The sequence below is a fragment of the Sebastes fasciatus genome, chromosome 11, assembly GCF_043250625.1.
Source record: "Sebastes fasciatus isolate fSebFas1 chromosome 11, fSebFas1.pri, whole genome shotgun sequence".
In the NCBI taxonomy this organism is placed as follows: Eukaryota; Metazoa; Chordata; class Actinopteri; order Perciformes; family Sebastidae; genus Sebastes; species Sebastes fasciatus.
This window is the reverse complement of record NC_133805.1, coordinates 2,188,183-2,198,964: the sequence shown is the minus strand read 5'-3', so window position 1 is coordinate 2,198,964 and position 10,782 is coordinate 2,188,183. Positions and strand designations below refer to the sequence as shown.

The 10,782-nt window shown below is 36.4% G+C and overlaps 1 protein-coding gene across 1 annotated transcript; it reads right to left on the bottom strand.

Moving 5' to 3' along the window:
• Window positions 1-3,372: 3,372 nt before the first annotated feature.
• Window positions 3,373-10,476, bottom strand: LOC141776749 (uncharacterized). The gene is made up of 6 exons (XM_074650532.1): window positions 10,085-10,476; window positions 9,660-9,992; window positions 6,776-6,883; window positions 4,135-4,440; window positions 3,988-4,002; window positions 3,373-3,877 (listed from the first exon to the last, which is right to left on the bottom strand). Exons 1-6 carry the CDS (start codon window positions 10,305-10,307, stop codon window positions 3,729-3,731), a joined length of 1,134 nt encoding a protein of 377 aa, XP_074506633.1. The 5' UTR covers window positions 10,308-10,476; the 3' UTR covers window positions 3,373-3,728.
• Between the last annotated feature and the right edge of the window lie 306 nt (window positions 10,477-10,782).

The window sequence follows — 10,782 nt, the reverse complement described above, 5'->3', positions numbered from 1 at the left end:
TAGGTGTAGACAGGGCCCAAAGCTGAGACAGAGAGTACTGAGCGCTGAAATCAAGCTGTAGTTCCTGGAATGATTGTTTAACCAGAGTGGATGGTTGTAACTGTCGTTGTGTTATTTATGTGAGAAAGGCTGCAGAGCGGAAACCCACACAGCCTGTCTGCTGCAGGAAAGGAAGTGTTGATTCTCTGTCAACAGTTTTTTTACGAGTCCTAATAACCACTGAGAACAGATTCATATCTGCTGCTGTACACACTCATCAACTCCTCTTCCTCTCTGCAGCTCTTTGTCTTTCCTCTTGTTGTCTGGAAGCCTTTTTCCAACCAGCCCTCCATCAACGGTTAACGTCTGCTTGGTCCCTTAAACCATCTGGTTGCAAATAGATTATTGTTCAGGTTCAGCAGCTGTAAATGCTTTACAATCTAAAGCTCCTGATTTAGTTCCTAAATCAGGAGCTTTAGATTGTTCCTGAGAGCATTTTCACAGCACAAAGAACTGTGAAATATAAACCATTTAAAAGCAGAAGCTATGTTGACGTGTCATTATTTGCAGTGAATTATTATTGATGCATATTAACAACATACTCAATATTGAGTCAGTTGTTCTGTTTGTTACAGTGCAGCAAGTTTCTTTCATTTTTAATAAAATCCACATCAGATATGTCCAATGAAAGGATTTACAGTTTGTCTCAACTAGAAAATGAAACTAGTCCCAAGTTAAATTTAACATTCAGCCTTCATCCCGACTGATGGAGCCGAGGTGTCATCATTTTATAGCAGTTGTAGCTTCAAAGCAGCTCTGCTGTTTGATCATGTGTGTAAGCAACAGTGTCATCAGCGTAGAGCACGTGTCAAACTCAAGGCCCGCGGGCCAAATCCAGCATTTTATGTGGCCCGCCAGAGCTTGCAAAGAATATCATTTGCTTATCATACAATTCTATGCTGCATTACAGAAGTACGGTGTCCATAAACTACATGTTCCACAATGCATCTCGAGTTTGTTACCTGCACACTGAAGCGTCTCAGTATCAGCCGTTTCCAGCAGCGGCACTCTAGCAGAGTGATGTGGTCGCCAAAATGTCCAAGAATAATGTTTGTGTGAATATATGCGTACAGGAAACAGCTGAACAATCAAGTGTGCACCCTTGGTCTCACTACTGAAAAACAGTTTAGGGCAGAGGGATATGTCGCAAGGTGTTTTAACTCCTTAGTGAATCAGGAAGGGAGTGGAGAAATGTTGGTGTGTGGCCTGGGGGTATGTGTGTGTGCGTTGCCCACCATCAGTGATGGCTACTCCGTCACATTGTTGTACCATCGTTCTGCCGCTCTCAACTGTGACCAAAAAAAACATTTTGATCTTTGATGGATGAGTAATGATGAGGGTTTCTTAATCTCATAAATTCATGGGTTCTATGTTATAATAACACATAGAAATGTGAGTGTGTGTGTGTCCACATTCAGTATTTTTGTGTCTACGTACATGCATGTACAGTGCCGTGAAAAAGTATTTGCCCCCTTCCTGATTTCTTATTTTTTTGCATATTTGTCACACTTAAATGTTTCAGATCATTAAACAAATTTTAATGTAAGACAAAGATAACCCAAGTAAACACAAAATGCAGTTTTTAAATAATGATTTCATTTATTAAAGGAAAAAAGCTATCCAAACCTCCCTGGCCCTATGTGAAAAAGTAATTGCCCCCCCTTGTTAAATCATGAATTAGCTGTGATCAACCACATGTTTTGGAAAGCTGAGTTCAATTTCACTAACCAATCACTGTTCAATCAAGAAATCCCTTAAATAGAACGTGTTTGACAAAGTGAAGTATGCTAAAAGATCTCAAAAAGCAGCACATCATGCCGTGATCGTAAGAATTTCAGGAACAGATGAGAAACAAAGTCATTGACATCTATCAGTCTGGAAAGGGTTACAAAGCCATTTCTAAGGCTTTGGGACTCCAGCAAACCACAGTGAGAGCCATTATCCACAAATGGAGAAAGCTTGGAACAGTGGTGAACCTTCCCAGGAGTGGCCAGCCTACCAGAATTACTCCAAGAGCTAGAATAGTTGTACACTTGAATGTCTGCTTGCAATAATTTTTCCTAGACTTCTGCTTTCAGAGCTAGTTATTAATTAAGTTATTACTAAAAACCAATAATAATCGAATGCAGAGGCAATTATGTAATATGATAAAGAGTAGATATATTTATATAGTCTTACAGTTACAACCGGCCCTTTGAGGGCAACCATAATGCTGATGTGGCCCGGGATGAAATTGAGTTTGACAGCCCTGGTGTAGAGGTTTACATCCACACTGACACAGTTATAAAAGGGGGTCAGCACTGAACCTGGTGGGACACCCACACCTACTGACTTGTATAGAAGAGCTGTGTGTATATATTTGCTCTTTGTTCAGCTTTGTTGTCATTGTCTAGCTGTATGCTTATATTCATATCTTCCTTGTTCTTTAGTTTAGTTCATGTGTGAAGGGACAGAGCTAATTAATAAATACACATGGTATAAACAATGCCAGAATTAATCAAAAGGCTATTTTTCATCTGTTGTTCCTGGCCAAGGTGTTACAGAAGGTATCCTAAAATACATCAGAACAAAAACATAAAACAGGACATGCAGTTTAAAAGTTGTAAAAGGACACACAGTTGTTAAAAGCAGTAGAAACAGTAGTGACATTTATAAATATAAAACGACATTACAGACAAGCAGGACATCTAGATAGAAGCAGCAGAAAGAGAGTTTAGTGCTGACATGTATTAATCATCCATTGCTTTAATTGGGTACTGAAAGATCTATAGGTGTTTAGTTGTCTGATATGAATTGTAATTATATTCCACTCTCTTGGCGCTGTGTGAAAGTGTATTCAGATCTACTAAAAACCAGAGTCACATTACTTGTAGGTGTCAACAAACACGGCCGACGACGTTGATTCTGTTTCTGATTATTTTCTATGAAGCCAAACTGAAATCCACGAACACAAGTATGTTTATAACACACAGACACTTTATTGAGAATGTTACACTGAATGAATTTGACAAATCTGACTCTGTATAATGTATTAAAAAGAAACACAAGAACAGAAAAACACTGTAAACAATCAAATATCTAGCAGACAGCTAATGATTCATCTGAATGTTCTATTATTATACAAGTCACAATTAAAATGGAAATAAACAGCATCAAAATAACACTACACAGAATTTATACTGAGGAACTGTAAATTTATATGTGTGTGTGTGTGTGTGTGTGTGTGTGTGTGTGTGTGTGTGTGTGTGTGTGTGTGTGTGTGTGTGTGTGTGTGTGTATGTGTGTGTGTGTGTGTGTGTGTGTGTGTGTGTGTGTGTATGGAGGTATGGAGTGTGAATATCAGTAGTATCAGTAGTGTAAGGTGTGCATTGAGAATATAAATGGTGTGTGCATGTTGTAAAATGTATAAAACAAGCAAAAGATTAACCAAGGAGAACCTAAGGCCGCCACATGCCCAGCGATGGTGTCTGTAGGGAAAGAGAGAGAGAGAACGAGTCATGAGCCTAGGCTTTATAGGCTGGGAACACTGGGCCCAGGTGTTCCCAGAAGGCCCTAATGGCAGGTTAACAGGAACCCTACTATATAGGCGACAGCAGGGGTCGCCTCAACGTCATCATTGATATTTGTGAATAGTGATCAAAGTGATGAATGAGATGAATTGATGAGATTTGATGGTGAGAAAAGGCCAGTCAGTCAGCATGTGTGCAGTTGGTGGACGGTCCCTTGTTTCTGAGGATCATCAGCAGAGAGAGTCCACAGCAGTACACCAGACTCTTCACTATCAGCACTGTGTACAGCACACAGAGCAGCTTCACCTTGCACTGAGACTGGAAGGACACTGACACACACAGACAGACACACAGACACTTTAAATGATAGCATTGAAAATAAAAGGTGAAGTGCTGAAGGAAACATGGTGGTTGAAGGAGAGGCAGCAGGTGATCTTACAGTCAGCTGGAACCTCTGAAACACAAAAGGAGTGACATGTTAAGAGTTGCAGTGAGAAATGTCAGTCCTCTGCTCCTCTGCTCTCTTTGACAGCGTCTCCACATGAAGCTGAATCACTGCTGAACACAGTCAGCGAGCCTTCATTACCTTGTTCTGCTGGGGCCTCCACTGTGCCCCCCTCGTGGTGGACGTAGCAGCGGTATTTATACGTGTTCTCTGGCTGACGGATCAGCAAGATGCCGGCGGTGCGTCCCGGCTCTCTGAGCTCCAGCTGCTCTCCCTCAGCAGGGGGCAGCTCCTCCAGAGGACCGTTGTCCTTTCGTCTTTTCCAGGAGAACTGGACCAGAGGAGGAAACATGGCTGAGGCCAGACACAGCAGGGAGCTCTTCCCCTCCAGGTGGGCTCTGGATGCTGCTGGGTACACGCTCACCACGGGCTTCACTACCGGCTCATCTGAAGGTTGACAGCAGCAACAAGCAGCACAGACACACATTGACACAGTCAGCTTACAGCACAGCACTGCATTCAGTGTGATCCTGGAAACTACATGGACTGTGATCACTAAACTACTCAGAGTTCACTACATACAGTCTACTGTATTCAGCTAATACAGCCTATTTAATACACTATGTACTGATGATGTTGTGGGCTTTTTGTTATGTTTTCAAATAATAGTATTAAAATAATATTAGAAAAAAACAGTAAAAGTTATAAATTTAGATTTGTTTGTCTTCCCTCAATCGAGGCTCCCCTCTGGATAAAAGGAGACCCAGCATTCAGCTATACCACCTATGCCGCGGGCCGGCTCTGATGGGTTATATGGGGACAAAAGAACATTATTTATTTAATAATTCTTTATTTCTATGTACAAACTTCATTCACTATAATTTCACAATAATTTGAAATTTGATTTCCTATATTAGGGATAATATACATATAATAAATAACATATTTACCTTCACATAGAATAGAGAAAAGTATAATTTTAAAGATTACAAAACATAAAACATATTATATTTTTACCACTGTACATTTTACTCTAATTGCTAAACAAAACTATAAAAATATCAATAATTTATAATTTTTTTAATCTTTTATACACAACTACAATGACGTGTTAAGATATATGACATGTGAATACAAAATGCTATTTAAAATAAGATTAAACCTTATTGATCCCCCTGGGGAAATTTAAATATAATATAATAACTTAATACACATATTATAATAAATTACTTATTACTACCACCATATACATCACTGTAATGGTTTAAGAAATAAATCAGTACATCAATAATTTAATTACTTTCTTCATAACAAATTTAACCGAACCTTTAAAATAAATTATAGATTCACTTTCAAGTGAAATAGAGTTGTAATTTTTAAGATTATAATACGTATAATTTTAGTATAAAATATTATAAATAGTAAATAAATGTAGTATAATTTTCATAGTATATATATATTATGAAATTGACATATAATATAATATAATATAATATAATATAACAGGATTTGATGATATTAAAAGAAAGAATTATGAAAACAATTTTCCTTTCATTTCTCAGTAACTTAATACACATATAAGAAAATTAAACATTTATCTTTACATAAAACACAATTATAAATTTAACTATTATAATATAGACCATATAACATATTTACCATCATATTCTTTATTCTAATTTCTAAAGACACAAAAATACGTTAATACATTTTAACATATTTCATAACAATCTTAATTTTTATACAAAACTACACTGATATTTTAATAAATAATATAATATAATATAATATAATATAATATAAAATAATATAATAGGAGATGAGAGTTTTTTATTCCTTTCACGTTAACTTAATACACATATTATAATAAATTACATATCACCATATACAGTACATCACTGAAATTACTAAATAAGTAAATCAGTACATCAACAATTTAATTATTACTTTTTACTTACTTTTTTCATAACAATGTTAACTTAACTTTTTAAATAAATTTTTTATTTACCTCCAAGTAAAATTGAGTGGTAATTTAAAAAATTTCAATTTGATTACATTTATATTTATATGTCTTATTATCTAATATCTTATTGATCCCCATGGGGAAATTAACAAGTAATATAATATAATATAATATAATATAATATAATGTTAATTATTCGTATTAACTCTAATAGAGGAAAACAATTTTCCATTCCTTACCCAAATACACATATTATATTTAATTAAACATTTATCTTCACATAAATTACAATTGTAAATTTAACTATTATAATATATATAACATATAAAATATTTACCATCATATACTTTACTCTAATTACTGAAGAAGCACAAATACATCAATAGTTTTTAATGTTTTTCATAACAATTTTAGCTTTTATACACGACTACCGTGATACGTTAGATCAAATGTTTAACAGTAATATAATATAATATAATATAATACATAGTATTTACCACCATTTACTTTGTACTACATGAGGTATATTTTGCCATTTAAAAATTATTTATTAATTTTCTATACAACATATTTAAAGTTACACGCTTTTTATATTTCAACCTTTTTCTCTATAAATCAGTTTAATCTGCAGAAATAAAGAATAACTTGAGTTGTTCAGTGAGATTTAAACATCGTTTCAGCAATTATGAACCTTTTTAATGTAACAACAGCTGCATGGCTGCAAGAACTCACTACTAATGATGAAAAAACTAACTCATTAAAACACATTTTCAACTTGTTCAATAAAACAACTGAAGGAAGATGAATGTTTGTTCTTACCTGTTACATAAAGTTTAGTTCCAGAGCCAAAGATGTCGTATCCTCGTCCTCCTCCTCCCACAGTGAAACAGAGTAATACAAAAACCTGTCTGCTGTTGAGCGTGTCAGCTGAGGTGAACGAGTCCAAATGATGAAGCAGAATGATATTTCAGCTCCATGATGTGTTCCTCTAATGTTCATATTAACATGACTGTCTCTTCTTTTATTGTCTTTTTAGACACACTAGCAGAGTGTCTCCGTGGATCGTTGGTTCACACGTTCATGTTCCTCAGAGGATGAATCCTACTGACTTTGGTCAGGTTTTATCCAGCACCATCATCAGGTCACATTTTAAATTGTCCATTACTTTGATTTATGACGTCTGTGCATCAAATGACAGGACGCTTGGTGACACAGCCAGTGTGTGTTGAACTGTAGTCTTGTTTTCATTTGGAGCACAAAGAGTTGGTCTGGAAGGCTTTTATTGTGAAGGAGACACAGGAAGTGTTTGCATTAAGAGCAGATCAGCATTGTGAGGAGGAATGGACTTTATTCCTGCAGCAGGTCAAAGCAGAGGATTTGAATCTTCATCATAATGATGAAGCTTGTTGTTGTCTTCATCATTTTGATCATTTTGTTTTAATGTATGTTTTTAATCAGACGCTGCTTTTCAAAAAGGACTTCTTGATGTTTTGATCCCATTTATTTTTTTAACAATGTCTTTATTGTTTTTTTTGTTATGCAATATATTCACTACAGGATTTACTTTAACAAACATAACATCCCCCACACACCCACCCACCCGTTCTCTCTTTACTGTTCTCTTTCTCACAGGGCCAAAATCAATACACAGCTTCACAGTATCAATCATACAGTTAAACAGTTAAATGGCACCTTTAACAAAATGAAGATACACATAAACAGAAAATAAATATGTAGAAAATAAATAATAAATAAAATAAAAAGATTTTCAAAAACAAGAGTTCATTCCCTTCTGAGGGTCTACCACTATTGTGAATTTGTACGTGTCCTATCTTAATTATTCCTCCTGTAGAAGCTCTCCAATATCACTACTTTATGAAATCAGTAAATGATTTCCATATTTCCTCGTAAACACCCAGTTTGTTTTTCAAGGTATATGTTATCCTCTCCATTGACATACATTGTGTATATTTTTAATCCAAGCGTCCGATGTAGGTGCGTCGGATTTCTTCCAGTTAAAAGCAATCATTGGTTTTGCCTGCAATATAGCTAAATCAATACATTTACATTCTCTGGTTCTCAGATTGAGATCTGATGGGTACAGATGTAGCAATATCATTTGGAGGTCTAGTGGAATGTTTACAGACACAATGATCCTGATTTTATTGATCACCTCCCTCCAGAATTTCTTCATTTTGTCACACTCCCAAATGCAATGTATAAGTGTTCCTTGAGCCTCATTACATTTAAAGCAAGTGTCAGGTATATTACTGTTCTATCTATTCAGTTTGACAGGGGTTATATAAGTCTGCATCAACCAGTTGTATTGAAGTAGCTTCAAATTAGTGTTGGCTGTTTGTGTCTGAGCCTCCTTGAAGACTATGTTCCAATTATTATCTGAGACGTCCTCCTTTAAATCCACCTCCATGCGTCAAGTTTGGATATTGAGGTCTCCTTGGAGCCAGATGCAAGCCAGATGTATATTAATGAACTTAAAACATTACTATTGCAGTTTTTGGTAATAATTTCTTCTAAGGATGAAAGTGCAGGAATTACTAATGACTGGTTCTGCATAGAGGAGATACAACTTCTCCATTGCACATATTTAAAGAAATGCTTCTTTGGGATGTTATGTACTAGAGAGAGTTCCTCAAAGGTCATTAGAACCTCTTCTTTATAAAGGTCAGGTATTTTACTTAGCCCTTTCTTTGCCCATAACTGGAATCCAGCATCCAGCTTGCCTGGTTTGAAGGAAACATTCCCCAAATGGGACTATATTGTGACAAGGAGTTAGCTGTATTCATATATTTCTTTACCTCGTACCAGACATTAATCATATTAAGCACTATGGGGTGGGTAGTTTGAGCTCTTAGATGTTTTGGAGTGGCTGAGTACAGATACAGATTTAATGGTATCTGAACGGCACACACCTCTATATCCACCCATGATGGAGTATCTGCAATAGAGAAATAGAACATTATAGTTCTCAGCTGTGCAGCCAGATAATACCAATAAAGATGGGGCACTTCAACCCCCCTGTGTCAAATGGAAGATACAACAGAGACAAGCGAACTCTAGGACACTTCTTATTCCAAATACATTTTGTAATGAGAGACGTAATTCTCACAAACATTCCTTCCGGTGGTGCCAAAGGGATATGTTGAAATCCATTTGTGAATTTAGGTAATATGCTCATCTTTAATATGTTTATTCTCCCTGTCAGAGAAATAGGCAGAGGCTTCCATCTTTCTATACATTTGAATGTTGAATCCATTATAAGGTCGTAATTTATTAAGGCTATATTTTCTTGAGGTACTATTTTGATGCCCAAATAAGTAAGACTGGTTGAAAACTTAAAAATAGATATATGTCGGTCAGGATCTTGTCTCTCATTTTCATTAAGCAACATAAGTGAGGACTGATCCCATTTATTAGTCTGATGTCTTTAAATGATTTCATCCTTGTGCCTCTGTGCCACTAGTTTGTCCTCACTGTGTGGAACAACAATAAACCTGCTGCAATATCTGATAGAAATATGAATGAATATCAAATCTAATGAATCCCTCAGTTCAGTGTGTGTGTGACTGTGGCTGAGATGGAGGTGAAATATGTGAACCTGGGCTGTGGTTTACTGCTCTCTTCCTGTCACAAACACTGTTTGACATCTGTTCCTCTGATGGTTTTTGTACAGGCTGCAGGCATCATTTATCACTGTGGAGAGCTATATAACAGGAGCAGTAGTAGGAGGCTGAATGATTGAGTTTAACCTTCTGGATCTCCAACTCCCAGCCGTTCTGTTTATTCACAGCTGAGAAATCATCTTTCTGAGGATGATTGTAACGTGAATCTATTGTACCATCTCTCTTATCAATATCAAGAATCAATGTGAATGTTTCCTTGTTTCTCTTCTGGTACCAGTATACATAACTACCGTCACACTGGTTAGTTCCTCGACAGCTGAAGGAAACTTTTCCACCAACTCTCCTGGTCAATGTTAAATCATCCTGAATCAGGTCTGCTGCCATGGCAACCAGCGCTGTAGAGAGACAGACAGGTAGATGAAGGTGAGTGTGACAGTGTTTGTTACAGGTGGACTTTGTTGGCTCCTGATTGGCTGGAAACACTCACCTGAACACAGACAGCACAGAGCAGCAGCTGGGAGGAAAAGCATTGTGTGCAGTGGTGTTTCCTCTGGTGGACCTGGGGAGAAGTGGCGCTCTGATGCAGCTGAGGCCAAACAAGGACGAGCTGTGAGATCAGACGAGGGCCACGTGGTTCCTGAAGGCTCCTCACACCTCCCATCAGCCCCTGCGGTGGACAGATAACGCTGCTGTCTGACAACTGCAGACATGTTGACTCGTCCTAGAAGGAAAAGCAAAGTTACTACTAACGTACTAAAAATAAAGATTAGAACAGTTACAGGAGTTTATTGTGGAATAGTTTAGAAAGGAAACATATTTTATTTTGTTTCTTTCTTTCATTTTCAGTGTTTAAGAGTAATAAGCTAAAGTCACTCGCCTATAAACCTGCTTTGGTTTGTCTGTATTCTAAAGTACTGAATCATTGTTTTATTCTTTAATTAGGGCTGTCAATCAATTAAAATATTTAATCACGATTAATCGCAAATTAATCAAACATTTTTTATCTGTTCTAAATGAACCTTAAAGGGAGATTAGACAAGTATTTAATACTCTTATCATCATGGGAGTGGACAAATATGCTGCTTTATGAACATGTATGAATATATTTATTATTGGAAATCAATTAACAAAACAATGACAGATATTGTCCAGAAACTCTCACTGGTGCTTATGTGTAATGTATAT

Coding starts and splice junctions, on each gene's coding strand:
- LOC141776749 (XM_074650532.1), bottom strand. CDS start 10,307: ATGTCTGCAGTTGTCAGACAGCAGCGTTATCTGTCCACCGCAGGGGCT. Junction 9,993..10,084: donor TCTGTGCTGTCTGTGTTCAG/GTGAGTGTTTCC, acceptor GTCTCTCTACAG/CGCTGGTTGCCATGGCAGCA. Junction 4,441..6,775: donor AACTAAACTTTATGTAACAG/GTAAGAACAAAC, acceptor GTCAACCTTCAG/ATGAGCCGGTAGTGAAGCCC.